General features: G+C 48.9%; 1 protein-coding gene across 2 annotated transcripts in view; it reads left to right on the plus strand.

The window, feature by feature from the left end:
• The window catches only part of LOC135032397 (zinc finger protein 585A-like), a 76,461-nt gene that overhangs the window by 27,353 nt on the left and 28,739 nt on the right, over positions 1 to 20,369 (plus strand). For both annotated transcript variants that reach the window (XM_063954087.1, XM_063954088.1), the window contains exon 5: positions 18,015 to 18,987. In XM_063954087.1, coding sequence (XP_063810157.1) covers positions 18,015 to 18,987 — 973 coding nt within the window. The remainder of the gene's footprint in view (positions 1 to 18,014; positions 18,988 to 20,369) is intronic.

Consider the following 20,369-nt stretch of genomic DNA (forward strand, 5'->3'; position numbering starts at 1 on the left):
GAACTGTCATTATCAGTTTCAGACGCTGCCGTTTGGATTGTCCACGGCACCCCGGGTCTTTACCAAGGTAATGGCCGAAATGATGATTCTTCTTCGAAGAAAAGGCGTCTTAATTATCCCTTACTTGGACGATCTCCTGATAAGGGCAAGGTCCAGGGAACAGTTAGAGGTCGGAGTAGCACTATCTCAAGTAGTGTTACGACAGCACGGGTGGATTCCAAATATTCCAAAATCGCAGCTGATTCCGACGACACGTCTGCTGTTCCTAGGGATGATTCTGGACACAGTCCAGAAAAAGGTGTTTCTCCCGGAGGAGAAAGCCAGGGAGTTATCCGAGCTAGTCAGGAACCTCCTAAAACCAGGCCAAGTGTCAGTGCATCAATGCACAAGGGTCCTGGGAAAAATGGTGGCTTCTTACGAAGCGATTCCATTCGGCAGATTCCACGCAAGAACCTTTCAGTGGGATCTGCTGGACAAATGGTCCGGATCGCATCTTCAGATGCATCAGCGGATAACCCTGTCTCCGAGGACAAGGGTGTCTCTCCTGTGGTGGTTGCAGAGTGCTCATCTTCTAGAGGGCTGCAGATTCGGCATTCAGTACTGGGTCCTGGTGACCACGGATGCCAGCCTGAGAGGCTGGGGAGCAGTCACACAGGGAAGAAATTTCCAGGGCTTGTGGTCAAGCATGGAAACGTCATTTCACATAAATATCCTGGAACTAAGGGCCATTTACAATGCCCTAAGTCAAGCAAGGCCTCTGCTTCAGGGTCAGCCGGTGTTGATCCAGTCGGACAACATCACGGCAGTCGCCCACGTAAACAGACAGGGCGGCACAAGAAGCAGGAGAGCGATGGCAGAAGCTGCAAGGATTCTTCGCTGGGCGGAAAATCATGTGATAGCACTGTCAGCAGTGTTCATTCCCGGAGTGGACAACTGGGAAGCAGATTTTCTCAGCAGACACGATCTCCACCCGGGAGAGTGGGGACTTCATCCAGAAGTCTTCCAATTGATTGTAAACCGTTGGGAAAAACCAAAGGTGGACATGATGGCGTCCCGCCTCAACAAAAAACTAGACAGGTATTGCGCCAGGTCAAGGGACCCTCAGGCAATAGCGGTGGACGCTCTGGTAACACCGTGGGTGTACCAGTCAGTGTATGTGTTCCCTCCTCTGCCTCTCATACCCAAGGTACTGAGGATTATAAGACGGAGAGGAGTAAGAACTATACTCGTGGCTCCGGATTGGCCAAGAAGGACTTGGTACCCGGAACTTCAGGAGATCCGTGGCCTCTACCTCTAAGAAGGAACCTGCTTCAGCAAGGACCCTGTCTGTTCCAAGACTTACCGCGGCTGCGTTTGACGGCATGGTGGTTGAACGCCGGATCCTGAAGGAAAAAGGCATTCCAGATGAAGTCATCCCTACCCTGATCAAAGCCAGGAAGGAGGTAACTGCACAACATTATCACCGTATTTGGAGGAAATATGTTGCGTGGTGCGAGGCCAGGAAGGCCCCGATAGAGGAATTTCAACTAGGTCGTTTCCTGCATTTTCTGCAAACAGGACTGTCCATGGGCCTAAAATTAGGATCCATTAAGGTTCAATTTCGGCCTTGTCGATTTTCTTCCAGAAAGAATTGGCTTCAGTTCCTGAAGTCCAGACTTTTGTAAAGGGTGTACTGCATATACAGCCTCCCTTTGTGCCTCCAGTGGCACCCTGGGATCTCAATGTGGTTTTGGGATTCCTAAAATCACATTGGTTCGAACCACTTGCCACAGTGGATTTAAAATATCTCACATGGAAAGTGGTAATGCTGTTGGCCCTGGCTTCAGCCAGGCGCGTATCAGAATTGGCGGCTTTATCCTATAAAAGCCCTTACCTGATATTTCATTCGGATAGGGCGGAATTGAGGACTCGCCCTCAATTTCTCCCTAAGGTGGTTTCAGCGTTTCACCTAAACCAACCTATTGTGGTGCCTGCGGCTACTGGGGACTTGGAGGATTCCAAGTTACTGGATGTAGTCAGGGCCCTGAAAATATGTTTCCAGGACAGCTGGAGTCAGGAAATCTGACTCGCTGTTTATATTGTATGCACCCAACAAGCTGGGTGCTCCTGCTTCTAAGCAGACTATTGCTCGTTGGATTTGTAGTACAATTCAGCTTGCACATTCTGTGGCAGGCCTGCCACAGCCAAAATCTGTCAATGCCCATTCCACAAGGAAGGTGGGCTCATCTTGGGCGGCTGCCCGAGGGGTCTCGGCTTTACAACTTTGCCGAGCAGCTACGTGGTCAGGGGAAAACACGTTTGTAAAATTCTACAAATTTGATACCCTGGCTAAGGAGGACCTGGAGTTCTCTCATTCGGTGCTGCAGAGTCATCCGCACTCTCCCGCCCGTTTGGGAGCTTTGGTATAATCCCCATGGTCCTGACGGAGTCCCAGCATCCACAAGGACGTCAGAGAAAATAAGAATTTACTTACCGATAATTCTATTTCTCGTAGTCCGTAGTGGATGCTGGGCGCCCATCTCAAGTGCGGATTGTCTGCAATACTTGTACATAGTTATTGTTAACTGGGTTTAGATCACAAGTTATATGGTGTGATTGGTGTGGCTGGTATGAGTCTTACCCGTGATTCAAAAATCCTTCCTTATTGTGTACGCTCGTCCGGGCACAGTATCCTAACTGAGGCTTGGAGGAGGGTCATAGGGGGAGGAGCCAGTGCACACCAGGTAGTCCTAAAGCTTTTACTTTTGTGCCCAGTCTCCTGCGGAGCCGCTATTCCCCATGGTCCTGACGGAGTCCCAGCATCCACTACGGACTACGAGAAATAGAATTATCGGTAAGTAAATTCTTATTATTTGGGTGAGTTTGGGTAAACCCTGAAAAGAAATTTCAGATTCCCAAAAAGATTCAGGTTGCTTATCCTTTCCCGGCAGAGGACAGGAAAAGATGGGAGTCACCCCCGGTGTTAGACAGTACCATGTCAAGGTTATCTAAAAGGTGATTCTCCCTGCGCCTGGGACGGCTTCACTAATGGAGCCGGCAGACTGCAAGTTGGAGACTACGTTAAAATCTATTTATGTGGCCAATGGTACGCTGCTCAGGCCTACCATTGCATTGCGCATGGGTGAGTAGTGCTATTAATGGTCAGATAACCTGTCATCGGAAATTGACACAATAGATAGAGACGAGATACTCCTAATGTTAGGTCATATCAATAGACGCTGCTGCATACATGCTAGAGGCCATGAAAGATATTGGGCTCTTGGGTACAAAAGCCGCTAACATGGCAGTCTCAGCTCAGAGGGCGTTGTGGATTCGCCAGTGGAATGCTGATGCAGATTCCAAAAGAAATATGGAGGCTCTCCCGTATAAAGGTGAGGCCTTGTTTGCAGTTGGGCTGGATGCTTTAGTCTCTGCGACTACCGCAGGTAAGTCGACATTCTTGCCTTATGCTCCTGCGCAGGCGAAAAATAAATATCACTCTCAGATGCAGTCCTTTCGGCTAAAAAAATAATAAACAAAAAAAGCCTGCAGCGTCTCCAGGATAGAATGAGCAGAATTCAACCCCTGCTTCTGCCAAATATGCAGCATGACGTTGGGGCTCCCTTGCGGGAGTCCGCTCGGATGGAAGCAAGCCTGAAATTTTTCAGTCAGATCTGGCTTCAATCTGGCCTGGACCCATGGGTCTTACAAATAGTGTCCCATGGATACAAACTGGAGTTTCTAGAGGTGTCCCCCCCCCCCCCCCCCCCATGCCGTTTTTTCAAATCGACCTTGCCAGCTTCTCTTCCAGACAGAGAAGTAGTGACAGCTGCAATTCAAAAATTATGTCTGGATCAAGTCATTGTCCTGGTACCCTTGTCACAGCAAGGAGAAGAGTTTTATTCAAGCCTCTTCGTAGTTCCAAAGACGGACGGCTCGGTCAGACCAAATTTAAACCTGAAAAATCAGAATCTCTACCTGAAAAGGTTCAAGTCAACATGGAATCTCTGAGAGCAGTGATTTACAGTCTGGAGGAAGGGGACTTCATGGTGTCAGTAGACATTACATGTTCCCATTTATCCTCCTCACCAAGCTTATCTGAGATTCGCAGTACAGGATTGTCGTTACCAGTTCTAGACATTGCCGTTCGGACTCTCCACGGCACCAAGGGTATTCACCAAGGTGATGGCAGAGATGATGGTCCTCATTCGACAACAAGGCGTCAATATAATTCCTTAACTGGACGATCTCCTGATAAAAGCGAGATCCAGGGAACGGTTGGTGCAGAACATTGCACTCTCCCTGTCAATACTCCAACAACACGGTTGGATCATGTATTTTCAAAAGTCGCAATAGGACAATCTTGTCGTCATCCATTCTGAGGATAATACTGGACACAGAAGTACAGAGGGTATTTCTTCCAGTAGAAAAGGCTCTGGAAATCCAGAGAATGGTCAAACATATTCTGAAACCATCAATGCATTCGGTTGTTGGGGGAAATGGTAGCGGCCTACGAGGCCATACAGTTTGGCCGATTCCATGCCAGAGTATTCCAGTGGGACCTGTTGGACAAGTGGTCCGGATCCCACCTACACATGCACCGGAAAATAATCCTGTACTCCAAAGCCAGGATTTCGCTCATGTGGGGGTTACACAGTTCCTACCTATTAGAGGGACACAGGTGCGGGATTCAGGACTGGGTCCTAGTAACCACGGATGGAAGTCTCCGAGGCTTTGGAGCTGTCACACAGGGGGAAATTTTCCAAGGAAAACGATCAAGTCAGGAAACCTGCCTTCACATAAACGTGCTGGAATTGAGAGCCGTTTACAACGGCCTTCTACAAGTGGTACATCTTCTTCAAGCTCAACCCGTGCAGATCCAGTCGGACAATGTAACAGCAGTCGCGTACATAAACTGTCAGGGCGGAATGAAAAGCAGAGCGGCAATGGCAGAGGTGACAAAGTTCCTCCTCTGGGCAGAAAGACATGCAAGAGCTCTGTCAGCAAGTTTCATTCCGGGAGTGGACAACTGGGAAGCAGACTTCCTCAGCAGACATGATCTCCATCCAGGAGAGTGGGGCCTCCACCAAGAAGTCTTCGCAGAGGTGACAAGTCTTTGGGGAATTCCTCAAGTAGACATGATGGCATCTCGTCTCAACAAGAAGCTTCAAAGATATTGTTCCAGGTCGAGAGACCCTCAAGCAATAGCAGTGGATGCACTGGTGACCCAGTGGGTGTTTCGGTCGATATGTCTTCCCTCCAATTCCAATAATATCAAAAGTTCTCAAAATCATAAGAAGATCAAGGGTTCGAGCAATCCTCATTGCACCAGACTAGCCAGGGAGGGCTTGGTATCCAGATCTTCAGGAGTTCCTTTTCCTCTTCGCGAGGACCTACTGTAGCAGGGGCCGTGCGTGTATCAAGGCTTACCGCGGCTACGTTTGACGGCAGGGCTGTTGAGCACCGGATCCTAGCCGAAAGGGTATTCCCAATGGAGTCATCCCCACTCTTATTCAGGCCAGGAAAGGAGTAACGTCTAAACATTACCACCGTATTTGGAGTAAATATGTATATTGGTGTGAATCCAAGAAGGCTCCTACGGAAGAGTTGAGTTAGGACGTTTTCTCCATTTTCTGCAGGCTGGTGTTGATGCGGGCCTTAGATTGGTTTCAATCGAAGTCCAGATTTCGGCTTTATCAGTTTTCTTTCAAAAACAATTAGCCTCCCTTCCAGAAGTTCAGACGTTCGTGAAAGGGGTTCTGCACATCCAGCCTCCATTTGTGCCTCCTGTGGCACCATGAGACCTTACTGTGGAATTGCAGTTCCTTCAATCAAATTGGTTTGAACCTCTACAGGAGATAGAGTTGAAGTTTCTCACTTGGAAAGTGGTGATGCTTTTGGCCTTGGCATTCGCAACGCGGGTGTCTGAGTTGGGGGCCTTGTCTCACAAGAGCCCTTACCTGATCTTCAATGAAGATAGGGCAGAGTTGAGAACTCGCCAGCAATTTCTTCCAAAGGTGGTTTTCTTCTTTCCACATAAACCAACCTATTGTGGTGCCAGTAGTTACTGACACGTTCACTGAATCAAAGTCTCTAGATGTGGTTAGAGCTTTGAAGATTTATGTCGCTAGAACAGCTAGGTTACAGAAAACAGAGACTCTGTTGTTCCTGTATACTCCCAACAAGATTGGGGGTCCTGCTTCTAAGCAGACTTTTGCGCGCTGGATCAGAGGAACGATTCAGCACGCTCATTCCACGGCAGGATTGCCCATTCTACTAGAAAGATAGGCCCATTCTACTAGATGCCCATTCTACTAGAAAGATAGGCTCGTCCTGGGCGGCTGCCCGGGGGGTCTCGACATTACAACTTTGCCGAGCGGATACTTGGTTAGGGTCAAACACGTTTGCTAAAATGTACAAGTTTGATACCTTGGCCGATGAGGACCTCAAGTTTGGTCAATCGGTGCTGCAGGGTCATCCGCACTCTCCCGCCCGTACTGGAGCTTTGGTATAACCCCATGGTACTGAAGTGGACCCCAGCATCCTCTAGGACATATGAGAAAATAGGATTTTAATACCTACCAGTAAATCCTTTTCTCCTAGTCCGTAGAGGATGCTGGGCACCCGACCCAGTGCGTACTTTACCTGCAGTTGTTAATTTTGTAGTTACACAATAAGTCACCATTAACTTAAAAGTAAATCCTTTCCTCGAAAAATGTCCGTCTCCCTGGGCACAGTTCCTATACTGAGGTCTGGAGGAGGGGTATAGAGGGAGGAACCAGTTCACACCCTTTGAAAAGTCCTAAAGTGCCCACGGCTCCTGCAGAACCGTTATACCCCCTGGTACTGAAGTGGACCCCAGCATCCTCTACGGACTAGGAGAAAAGGATTTACCGGTAGGTATTAAAATCCTATTTCTCTAACGTCCTAGTGGATGCTGGGAACTCCGAAAGGACCATGGGGAATAGCGGCTCCGCAGGAGACTGGGCACAACTAAAGAAAGCTTTAGGTCACCTGGTGTGCACTGGCTCCTCCCACCATGACCCTCCTCCAAGCCTCAGTTAGATTTTTGTGCCCGGCCGAGCTGGAGGCACACTAGGGGCTCTCCTTAGCTTCTAGAAAGAAAGTATGTGTTAGGTTTTTTATTTTACAGTGAGACCTGTTGGCAACAGGCTCACTGCACCGAGGCACTAAGGGGAGAAGAAGCGAACCTACCTGCTTGCAGCTAGCTTGGGCTTCTTAGGCTACTGGACACCATTAGCTCCAGAGGGATCGACCGCATGGAACTGGCCTTGGTGTTCGTTCCCGGAGCCGCGCCGCCGTCCCCCTTACAGAGCCAGAAGCAAGAAGAGGTCCGGAAAATCGGCGGCAGAAGACATCAGTCTTCACCAAGGTAGCGCACAGCTCTGCAGCTGTGCGCCATTGCTCCTCATACACACTTCACACTCCGGTCACTGAGGGTGCAGGGCGCTGGGGGGGGCGCCCTGAGAAGCAATAAAAACACCTTGGCTGGCAAATATATCACAATATATAGCCCCAGAGGCTATATATGTGATCAATACCCCTGCCAGAATCCATTAAAAAGCGGGAGAAAAGTCAGCGAAAAAGGGGCGGAGCTATCTCCCTCAGCACACTGGCGCCATTTCTCCCTCACAGCTCCACTGGAAGGAAGCTCCCTGGCTCTCCCCTGCAGTCTGCACTACAGAAAAGGGTTAAAAAGAGAGGGGGGGGGCACTAAATTTAGGTGCAGTAAATATAATAGCAGCTATAGGAGACATAATTCAGTTTGTCCCTGCATTATATAGCGCTCTGGTGTGTGCTGGCATACTCTCACTCTGTCTCCCCAAAGGGCTTTTGTGGGGTCCTGTCCTCTGTTAGAGCATTCTCTGTGTGTGTGCGGTGTGTCGGTTCGGCTGTGTCGACATGTTTGAGGAGGAAAATTATGTGGAGGCGGAGCAGATGCCTATAGAAGTGATGTCACCCCCTGCGGGGCAGACACCTGAGTGGATGGTTTTATGGAAGGAATTACGTGCAAGTGTCGACTCCTTACACAAAAAATTTGACGACATGCCAAATGCGGAACAGCCGGCTTCTCAGCTCGTGCCTGCCCAGGCGTCTCAAAGGCCATCATGGGCTCTAAAACGCCCATTACCTCAGATGGCAGACGCAGATGTCGACACGGATACTGATACCAGTGTCGACGACGATGAGTCAAATCTAATGTCCACTAAGGCCATTCTTTGCATGATTGAGGCAATGAAAGAGGTGTTACACATTTCTGATATAAACCCAGGTACCACTAAAAAGGGTTTTATGTTTGGGGAGAAAAAACTACCCGTAGTTTTTCCCCCATCGGAAGAATTAAATGAAGTGTGTGAAGAAGCGTGGGCTTCCCCCGATAAAAGATTGGTAATCTCTAAAAAGTTACTAATGGCGTACCCTTTCCCGCCAGAGGGTAGGGCACGTTGGGAAGCACCTCCTAAGGTGGATAAAGCGCTCACACGTTTGTCAAAAAAGGTGGCACTACCGTCTCCGGATACGGCCGCCCTCAAGGAGCCTGCAGATAGGAAGCAGGAGGCGATCCTGAAGTCTGTATATACACACTCAGGCATTATACTTAGACCAGCTATTGCGTCAGCATGGATGTGCAGTGCTGCCGCTGCGTGGTCAGATTCCCTGTCAGAAAATATTGACACCCTAGACAGGGACACTATTCTGCTAACCATAGAGCATATTAAAGTCTCAGTCTTATACATGAGAGATGCACAGAGGGAGATCTGCCGTCTGGCATCTAAAATAAGTGCATTGTCCAATTCTGCTAGGAGAGGCTTATGGACTCGCCAGTGGACAGGGGATGCAGATTCTAAAAGGCACATGGAAGTTTTGCATTATAAGGGTGAGGAGTTATTCGGGGATGGTCTCTCGGACCTAGTTTCCACAGCAACAGCTGGGAAGTCAGCATTTTTCCCCCATGTTCCCTCACAGCCTAAGAAGGCGCCGTTTTATCAGGTACAGTCCTTTCGGACCCAGAAAAACAGGCGAGGAAAAGGCGGGTCCTTTCTGTCCAGAGGCAGAGGTTGGGAAAAAAGGCTGCAACAAACAGCAGGTTCCCAGGAGCAAAAGTCCTCCCCCGCTTCTTCCAAGTCCGCCGCATGACGGTGGGGCTCCACAGGCGGAGCCAGGTACGGTGGGGGGCCGCCTCAAAAATTTCAGCGATCAGTGGGCTCGCTCACAGGTGGATCCCTGGATCTTTCAAATAGTATCTCAGGGGTACAAACTGGAATTCGAGGCGTCGTCACCCCACCGGTTCCTAAAATCTGCCTTGCCAAATACTCCCTCAGACAGGGAGGCTGTGCTAGCGGCAATTCACAAGCTGTATTCCCAGCAGGTGATAATCCTACTTCAACAAGGACGGGGTACCGAAACCGGACGGTTGGGTGAGACCCAATTTAAATTTGAAATCCTTGATCACATATATAAAAAAATTCAAGTTCAAGATGGAATCGCTCAGGGCGGTTATTGCAAGCCTGGAAGAGGGGGATTACATGGTATCCATGGACATCAAGGATGCTTACCTACATGTCCCCATTTACCATCCTCACCAGGAGTACCTCAGATTTGTGGTACAGGATTGCCATTACCAATTCCAGACGCTGCCGTTTGGACTGTCCACGGCACTGAGGGTGTTTACCAAGGTAATGGCGGAAATGATGATACTCCTTTGAAAAAAGGGAGTTTTAATTATCCCGTATTTGGACGATCTCCTAATAAAGGCGAGATCCAGGGAGCAGTTGTTGGTAGGAGTAGCATTATCGCAGGAGGTGCTACACCAGCACGGTTGGATTCTGAATATTCCAAAGTCACAGCTGGTTCCGACGACACGTCTACTGTTCCTGGGTATGATTCTGGACACAGTCCAGAAAAAAGTGTTTCTTCCGGAGGGGAAAGCCAAAGAGTTGTCATCTCTAGTCAGAGACCTCCTGAAACCAAAACAGGTCTCGGTGCATCACTGCACGCGAGTCCTGGGAAAGATGGTGGCTTCTTACGAAGCAATTCCTTTCGGCAGGTTCCATACCAGAATCTTTCAGTGGGACCTGTTGGACCAATGGTCCGGATCGCATCTTCAGATGCATCGCCTAATAACCCTGTCTCCAAGAATCAGGGTGTCTCTGCTGTGGTGGCTGCAGAGTGCTCATCTTCTAGAGGGCCGCAGATTCGGCATACAGGACTGGGTCCTGATGACCACGGATGCCAGCCTTCGAGGCTGGGGGGCAGTCACACAGGGAAGAAACTTCCAAGGACTATGGTCGAGTCAGGAGACTTCCCTACACATAAAAATTCTGGACCTAAGGGCCATTTACAATGCCCTAAGTCAGGCAAAACCCCTTCTTCTACACCAGCCGGTACTGATCCAGTCAGACAACATCACGGCAGTCGCCCATGTAAACCGACAGGGCGGCACAAGAAACAGGATGGCATTGGCAGAAGCCACAAGGATTCTCCGATGGGCGGAAAATCACGTACTAGCACTGTCAGCAGTGTTCATTCCGGGAGTGGACAACTGGGAAGCAGACTTTCTCAGCAGGCACGACCTCCACCCGGGAGAGTGGGGACTTCATCCAGAAGTCTTCACACTGATTGTAAATCGTTGGGAACGGCCACATGTGGACATGATGGCGTCCCGCCAAAACAAAAAACTAGAGAGATATTGCGCCAGGTCAAGGGACCCTCAGGCGATAGCTGTGGACGCTCTAGTGACACCGTGGGTGTACCAGTCAGTTTGTGTTCCCTCCTCTGCCTCTCATACCAAAGGTACTGAGAATAATAAGAAAACGAGGAGTAAGAACAATACTCGTGGTTCCGGATTGGCCAAGACGAGCGTGGTACCCGGAACTTCAAGAGATGATCTCAGAGGACCCATGGCCTCTGCCGCTCAGACAGAACCTGCTGCAGCAGGGGCCCTGTCTGTTCCAAGACTTACCGCGGCTGCGTTTGACGGCATGGCGGTTGAACGCCGGATCCTAAAGGAAAAGGGCATTCCGGAGGAAGTCATTCCTACGCTGATTAAAGCCAGGAAAGATGTAACTGCAAAACATTATCACCGCATATGGCAGAAATATGTTGCTTAGTGTGAGGCCAGAAAGGCCCCAACAGCGGAATTTCAGCTGGGTCGATTTCTGCACTTCCTACAGTCAGGAGTGACTATGGGCCTAAAATTAGGCTCCATTAAGGTACAGATCTCGGCTCTGTCGATTTTCTTCCAAAAAGAACTAGCTTCACTACCTGAAGTTCAGACATTTGTAAAAGAAGTGCTGCATATACAGCCCCCTTTTGTGCCTCCAGTGGCACCTTGGGATCTCAACGTGGTGTTGAGTTTCCTAAAATCACATTGGTTTGAGCCACTAAAAACCGTGGATCTAAAATATCTCACGTGGAAAGTGGTCATGTTATTGGCCTTGGCTTCGGCCAGGCGTGTATCAGAATTGGCGGCTTTGTCATGTAAAAGCCCTTATCTGATTTTCCATATGGATAGGGCAGAATTGAGGACTCGTCCCCAGTTTCTCTCTAAGGTGGTATCAGCCTTTCACTTGAACCAACCTATTGTAGTGCCTGCGGCTACAAGGGACTTGGAGGATTCCAAGTTACTGGACGTAGTCAGGGCGTGGAAAATTTATGTTTCCAGGACGACTGGAGTCAGGAAAACTGACTCGCTATTTATCCTGTATGCACCCAACAAGATGGGTGCTCCTGCTTCTAAGCAGACTATTGCTCGCTGGATTTGTAGCACAATTCAGCTGGCGCATTCTGCGGCTGGACTGCCGCATCCTAAATCAGTAAAAGCCCATTCCACAAGGAAGGTGGGCTCATCTTGGGCGCTGCCCGAGGGGTCTCGGCTTTACAACTTTGCCGAGCTGCTACTTGGTCAGGGGCAAACACGTTTGCAAAATTCTACAAATTTGGTACCCTGGCTGAGGAGGACCTGGAGTTCTCTCATTTGGTGCTGCAGAGTCATCCGCACTCTCCCGCCCGTTTGGGAGCTTTGGTATAATCCCCATGGTCCTTTCGGAGTTCCCAGCATCCACTAGGACGTTAGAGAAAATAAGATTTTACTTACCGATAATTCTATTTCTCGTAGTCCGTAGTGGATGCTGGGCGCCCATCCCAAGTGCGGATTGTCTGCAATACTTGTACATAGTTATTGTTAACAAAAGGGTTATTGTTGAGCCATCTGTTGAGAGGCTCAGTGTTTTCATACTGTTTAACTGGGTATAGTATCACGAGTTATACGGTGTGATTGGTGTGGCTGGTATGAGTCTTACCCGGGATTCAAAATCCTTCCTTATTGTGTCAGCTCTTCCGGGCACAGTATCCTAACTGAGGCTTGGAGGAGGGTCATGGTGGGAGGAGCCAGTGCACACCAGGTGACCTAAAGCTTTCTTTAGTTGTGCCCAGTCTCCTGCGGAGCCGCTATTCCCCATGGTCCTTTCGGAGTTCCCAGCATCCACTACGGACTACGAGAAATAGATTTACCGGTGAGTAAAATCTTATTTTTTATTTCGTCCTAGAGGATGCTGGGGACACCAAAAGAACCAAGGGGTATAGACGGGATCCGCAGGAGACATGAGCACTTTAAGACTTTGACAGGGGCGTGACCTGGCTCCTCCCTCTATATCCCTCCCCAGATTCAGTTTTAGAAATGTGCCCAGGAGACTGGATGCACTCGGGGAGCGCTACTGAGTTTCTCTGAAAAGACTTTATGTTAGGTTTTTATTTTCAGGGAGCACTGCTGGCAGCAGCCTCCCTGCTTCGTGGGACTGAGGGGAGAGAAGTTAGACCTACTTCGGATGAGTTCCAGGGCTCTGCTTCTGCTGACAGGATGCCTCTGCACGTGAGGGGAGATGAACGCTGGGTGCGCTCGGATGCTCGCTCCCACAGCCTGCCGTCACCCCCTTTCAGAGCCAGAAGACAGGTGAGTAGAAGAAGAAAGAAGACATCTCTTCATACTGATGGCATTCGGAGGTACCGCACAGCGAGGAAAGCACAGTGCGCGCCATGCTCCCACACAGACACCACCGCTGGGTGTAGGACGTGGGGGGGGGCGCGACCTGGGGAGCATATACCTCACTATACTGGCCAGAGGGGACATTAAGTGCCTGGGGCACTGTCCTAACCCCCGCCAGGATAAATAAATGATTAAATAAAGCGGGACAGTAGCGCGCCATTACGGGGGCGGTGCTTCGTCCTCACTGCTCACTATACTCGGCGCCATTTCCTCCCTCCTCAAGCAGCAGCCAGGCTGATCCTTTCTCCTGCTCAGTAAGTACCAGGGGACTAAAAAACAGGGGGGCACATTTATTTATATATATAATAGTGCTGCAGCTCTCAGGCACTCACGGGTGTTTACAGACCTGTGATTTAGCGCTGGGGTGTGAGCTGGCTATTTCCCTCTGTGTTCCCTACGGGCTTATATTTGTGTATCTGTCCCCTATAGGCGACATGTCTGAGGCAGATTATTCCTCTCAGGGGGATAACATGTTAGGGACACCAAGTATTATGGGGGTGGCCCTGTCGGCACCGCCGACTGCTGATTGGTTGACTACTTTGAATGCTAATGTCTCCCTTCTTAATCAGAAGTTTGAACAGACGGAATCTCAAAACCTAGCGTGGAAGAGATCTATGGAGGTCGCTTTATTGCAGGTCCAAGACCCCTCAGGGTCGCACAAACGTGGTAGTGACCAGTTAGTTGACACAGGCACCGACACGGACTCGGATACCGATGTCGACTATGCTGATTCTAGATTAGATCCAAAATTAGCAAAGAGTATTCAGTATATGATTGTTGCAGTGAAGGACATTTTACATGTCACAGAGGAGCCTATTACTCCTGAAACAAGGTTCCTTATGTATAAAGAAAAGAAGCGGTCCGTTATATTCCCACCTTCTTTTGAACTCAACGCTCTCTTTGATAAAATCTGGGAATGCCCTGATAAGAAATTTCAGGTTCCTAAACGGATCACGGTGGCGTACCCCTTTCCCCTTGCTGATAGGGAAAAATGGGAGACTGCCCCCACAGTAGACAAAGCCCTAGCGCGCTTATCTAAACAGGTAGCTCTCCCGGCCTCTCAGTCAACGGCCCTGAAAGAACCGTCCGATCATAAGCAGGAGGCTACCTTAAAAGCTATTTACACAACCAGAGGTACACAGCTAAGGCCTATCATTGCCTCAGCGTGGGTAAGTAGCGCTATTGAAAAGTGGGCAGACAGTTTATCTTCTGACTTAGATACGCTTGATAAAGATAGCATCCTAGTGACGCTTGGTTATATCAGAGACGCGGCTGCGTACTTAAAGGAGGCTGCAAGAGATTCTGGCCTTCTGTGTGCTAAAGCCAATGCTATGTCGGTAGCAGCTAGGCGAACGCTTTGGACTCACCAGTGGAATGCTGATGCTGACTCCAGGAGAAATATGGAGTCTCTTCCATACAAAGGTGGTGAGCTATTTGGGGATGGCCTGACTGATCTGGTGTCTACGGCCACTGCGGGTAAGTCGTCTTTTCTGCCTTATGTTCCTACGTAACAAAAGAAGGCACCCCACTATCAAATGCAGTCCTTTCGGCCCAATAAACATAGGAGATAATTCCTTCCTTGCTACCAGAGGTAGGGGAACAGGTAAGAGAACACCCGCCTCCTCGGGTTCCCAGGAGCAGAAGTCCTCCCCGGCTTCTGCCACTTCCACCGCATGACGCCAGGTCTCCCCAACAGGAGACCACGCCGGTGGGGGAAAGTCTAAAGCTCTTCAGTCAGGTCTGGGCTCGCTCGGGCCTCGACCCTTGGGTTTTGCAAATTCTGTCCCAAGTGTACAAACTGGAGTTTCAAGACGTTCCCCCTCGACGGTTTTTCAAATCAACCTTACCAGTTTCGTTTCCAGACAGGGCTCTCGTCTGTGGAGTGATACAAAAATACTGTCACAATCAGGTGATGGTCCCGGTCCCCCTGGCACAACAGGGGGAAGGTTTTTTATTCAAGCCTGTTTGTGGTACCGAAGCCGTATGGCTTGGTCAGACCTATCCTAAATCTAAAATCTCTCAATTTCTACCTGAAGAAATTCAAATTCAAGATGGAGTCTCTCAGAGCGGTGATCTCCAGTCTAGAGGAGGGAGACTTTATAGTGTCATTGGACATAAAGGATGCATACCTACATGTCCCCATCTATCCCCCTCATCAAAGTTACCTGAGATTTGCAATCCAGGACTGCTCCGAGGATTTTCACCAAAGTGATGGTGGAAATGATGGTTCTCCTTCGCAAGCAAGGAGTCACAATTATCCCGTACTTGGACGATCTCCTGATAAAAGCGAGATCCCAGGACCGGTTGCTACAGGATATTTCACTGTCCCTGCCGATCCTTCAACAGCATGGTTGACTCCTAAACTTGCCAAAATCACAGTTGGTCCTGACGACGTGGTTGGCGTTCTTGGGTATGATACTGGACACGGGCCAGCAGCGAGTGTTCCTTCCCATGGAGAAAGCTCTGGAAATTCAGAGTTTGCTAAAACTCATCCTGAAACCAGCAACGGTCTCTATCCATCAATGCATTCGGTTGCTGGGATAAAAGGTGGCGGCATACAAGGCCCTCCAGTTTGGGAGGTTCCATGCCAGACTATTTCAGTTGGACAAGTGGGCAGGGTCTCACCTTCATATGCACCGGAGAATAGTTTTGTCTCCACACACCAGAATATCACTCCTGTGGTGGCTCCAAAGCTCTCACCTCTTGGAGGGACGTAGGTTCGGGATCCAGGACTGGATCCTAGTAACCACGGATGCAAGTCTCCGAGGTTGGGGAGCAGTCACACAGGGGAAAACTTCCAAGGAAGATGGCCAAATCAGGAAACTCATCTTCACATAAACGTTCTGTAGTTGAGGGCCATTTACAACGGCCTTCTACAAGCGAAACATCTTCTTCAAAATCTGCCTGTCCTAATCCAATCGGACAATGTCACGGCTGTGGCGTACATAAACCGTCAGGGCGGCCGTGTTCCTTCCAGGAGTGGACAACTGGGAAGCAGACTTCCTCAGCAGACACGATCTCCATCCAGGGGAGTGGGGCCTCCATAAAGAGGTCTTCACACAAATGACAAGTCTTTGGGGGGGGGGGTCCCCATATAGACATGATGGCATCTCTCCTTAACAAGATACTTCTGAGGTATTGTTGCAGGTCCAGGGACCCTCAGGCTGCGGCAGTGGATGCACTGGCGACACCATGGGTGTTTCCGTTGGTGTACATATTCCCTCCGCTTCCTCTCATACCAAAGGTTCTGAGGATCTTGAAAATAACAAAGGTTCCAGTACTCCTTGTGGTTCCAGACTGGCCAAGGAGAATTTGGTACCCGGATCTTCGGGCATTACTAATAGAAGAGGCTTGGTCTCTTCCTCTTCGCGAGGACCTGCTACACCAGGGGCCGTTCGTCTATCACAAGTTACAGCGGCTACGTTTGATGGTATGGCGATTGAACGCCAGATTTTAGCTAAAAAGGGTATTCCCGATGAAGTCATACCTACTCTGATCCTTGCTAGGAACGGTGTAACGTCGAAGCACTATCACCGTATTTGGAGGAAATATATTTCCTGTTGCGAGTCCAAGAAAGGTCCAGTGGCGAAATTTGACCTTGGACGTTTTCTCCATTTTCTACAAAATGGAGTTGATGCGGGCCTGAAATTAGGCTCCATAAAGGTGCAGATTTCTGCATTGTCAATTTTCTTTCAGAAACAGTTGGCCTCACTTCCTGAGGTCCAGACTTTTGTAAAAGGGGTGTTGCACATTCAACCTCCCTTTGTGCCTCCGGTGGCACCTTGGGACCTTAACGTGGTGTTAACGTTCCTTCAATCACATTGGTACGTAAGGTGGAGTTGAAATTCCTCACTTGGAAAGTGGTCATTTTATACGCTAGGCAGGTGTCTGAGTTGGCGGCCTTGTCTCACAAGAGCCCTTATTTGATTTTCCATGAGGATAGAACAGAATTGAGGACTCCGCAACAATTCCTGCCAAAGGTGGTTTCCTCTTTTCATATCAACCAGCCTATTGTGGTGCCAGTGGCTACTGGCTGTTTGGCTGAGTCTAGGTCTCTGGATGTGGTCAGAGCCTTGAAGATTTATGTCGCCAGGACGGCTCCTATTAGGAAAACAGAGGCTCTGTTGGTCCTATATGCTCCCAATAAGATTGGGTGTCCTGCTTCTAAGCAGACCATTGCCCGCTGGATCTGTCAAACTATTCAGCGGGCTCATTTTACGGCAGGATTGCCATTGCCTAATTCGGTTAAGGTCCACTCCACTAGGAAAGTGGGCTCATCCTGGGCGGCTGCCCGGGGTGTCTCGTCTTTACAGCTTTGCCGAGCTGCTACTTGGTGGGGTCAAACACGTTTGCTAAGTTTTACAAGATTGATACCTTGGCCGATGAGGACCTAAAGTTTGGTAATTCGGTGCTGCAGAGTCATCCGCACTCTCCCGCCCGCTATAGATCTTTGGTATAACCCATTGTTTCATTTGGTGTTCCCTGCATCCTCTAGGACGAAATAGAAAATAGGATTTTAATACCTACCGGTAAATCCTTTTCTATGAGTCCGTAGAGGATGCTGGGCGCCCGTCCCAGTGCGTATTGTATCTGCAGTTTCGTTTTGGTTGCACACAGGTTGTGTTGGAGTTCTTCAGCTAGTCGCTGAACTTTTTTGGTTCATGTCTGTTGACGTGTTCAGTTGAATGCCATGTTATACAGCATGTTTATGGCATGAGCTGGTATTATGCTCACCTTGTTGTTGTAAATTCCTTTCCACGAAATGTCCGTCTCTCTGGGCACAGTTCCAAACTGAGTCTGGACAGGGATATAGAGGAAGGAGCCAGGTCACGCCCCTTTGAAAGTTTTAAAGTGCCCATGTCTCCTGCGGATCCCATCTATACCCCTTAGTTCTTTTGGTGTCCCCAGCATCCTCTATGGACTCATAGAAAAGGATTTACCGGTAGGTATTAAAATCCTATTTTTTTTTTAGGTAGAACGTCTATCTGATATTACAGAAGATATAGAGGGAGAAGAAGAGACGTATGTGACTGATATAAAGGCAGAAGATATAGAGGGAGAAGAAGAGACATATGTGACTGATATAAAGGCAGAAGATATAGAGGGAGAAGAAGAGACCTATGTGACTGATATAAAGGCAGAAGATATAGAGGGAGAAGAAGAGACGTATGTGAATGATATAAAGGCAGAAGATATAGAGGGAGAAGAAGAGACGTATGTGACTGATATAAAGGCAGAATATATAGAGGGAGAAGAAGAGACGTATGTGACTGATATAAAGGCAGAAGATATAGAGGGAGAAGAAGAGACATATGTGACTGATATAAAGGCAGAAGATATAGAGGGAGAAGAAGAGACGTATGTGACTGATATGAAGGCAGAAGATATAGAGGGAGAAGAAGAGACGGATGTGATTGATATAAAGGCAGAAGATATAGAGGGACAAGAAGCGACGTATGTGGCTGATATAAAGGCAGAAGATATAGAGGGAGAAGAAGAGACGTATGTGACTGATATTAAAACAGAAGATACAGAGGGAGAAGAAGAGACATATGTGACTGATATAAAGGCAGAAGATCTAGAGGGAGAAGAAGCGAAGTATGTGACTGATATAAAGGCAGAAGATATAGAGGGAGAAGAAGAGACGTATGTGACTGATATAAAGGCAGAAGATATAGAGGAAGAAGAAGCGAAGTATGTGACTGATATAAAGGCAGATGATATAGAGGGAGAAGAAGAGACGTATGTGACTGATATGAAGGCAGAAGATATAGAGGAAGAAGAAGCAAAGTATGTGACTGATATAAAGGCAGACGATATAGAGGGAGAAGAAGAGACCGATGTGACTGATATGAAGGCAGAAGATATAGAGGGAGAAGAAGAGACATATGTGAGAGGTGATCAGCAGTGTAAGGAGGAGGCGATCCCTACAGATATCAGCACAGGTGAGTAATAAACAATTATTACAGAAAAGAGTCATATATTCTCCTTGCTCAGTCACTACAGCAATCTCTTATCCTACACCCTCCTCTGTCAGTACAAACTAATGAGGAATATGTATTTCCCAGTGGGAAGTCAGGAGCCATCAGCCCCTATTATACTCCTGCTCTCCCCCTCACATCATGTCACTGTGTGTTACCAGCCCAGAGATCTGACCAGTCTCCTCCCCACACTCTCTGGTATATCTCATACATCAGAAGCCATCAGCCCCTATTATACTCCTGCTCTCCTCCTCACATCATGTCACTGTGTGTTACCAGCCCAGAGATCTGGCCAGTCTCCTCCCCACACTCTCTGGTGTATCTCATACATCAGGAGCCATCAGCCCCTATTATACTCCTGCTCTCCCCCTCACATCATGTCACTGTGTGTTACCAGCCCAGAGATCTGACCAGTCTCCTCCCCACACTCTTTGGTGTATCATATATCAGGAGCCATCAGCCCCTATTATACTCCTGCTCTCCCCCTCACATCATATCACTGTGTGTGTTACCAGCCCAGAGATCTGAGTTTCCTCCCCACACTCTCTGGTGTATCTCATACATCAGGAGCCATCAGCCCCTATTATACTCCTGCTCTCCCCCTCACATCATGTCACTATGTGTTACCAGCCCAGAGATCTGACCAGTCTCCTCCCCACACTCTCTGGTGCATCTCATACATCAGGAGCCATCAGCCCCTATTATACTCCTGGCCTCCTCCTCACATCATGTCACTGTGTGTTACCAGCCCAGAGATCTGACCAGTCTCCTCCCCATACTCTCTGGTGTATCCCATACATCAGGAGCCATCAGCCCCTATTATACTCCTGCTCTCCTCTCACATCATGTCACTGTGTGTTACCAGCCCAGAGATCTGGCCAGTCTCCTCCCCACACTCTCTGGTGTATCTCAAACATCAGGAGCCATCAGCCCCTATTATACTCCTGCTCTCCCCCTCACATCATGTCACTGTGTGATACCAGCCCAGAGATCTGACCAGTCTCCTCCCCACACTCTCTGGTGTATCTCATACATCAGGAGCCATCAGCCCCTATTATACTCCTGCTCTCCTCTCACATCATGTCACTGTGTGTTACCAGCCCAGAGATCTGACCAGTCTCCTCCCCACACTCTCTGGTGTATTTCATACATCAGGAGCCATCAGCCCCTATTATACTCCTGCTCTCCTCTCACATCATGTCACTGTGTGATACCAGCCCAGAGATCTGACCAGTCTCCTCCCCACACTCTCTGGTGTATCTCATACATCAGGAGCCATCAGCCCCTATTATACTCCTGCTCTCCTCTCACATCATGTCACTGTGTGTCTCCAGCAGCCATACTGT

The sequence above is a fragment of the Pseudophryne corroboree genome, unplaced genomic scaffold (genome assembly GCF_028390025.1).
Source record: "Pseudophryne corroboree isolate aPseCor3 unplaced genomic scaffold, aPseCor3.hap2 scaffold_543, whole genome shotgun sequence".
NCBI lineage: Eukaryota > Metazoa > Chordata > Amphibia > Anura > Myobatrachidae > Pseudophryne > Pseudophryne corroboree.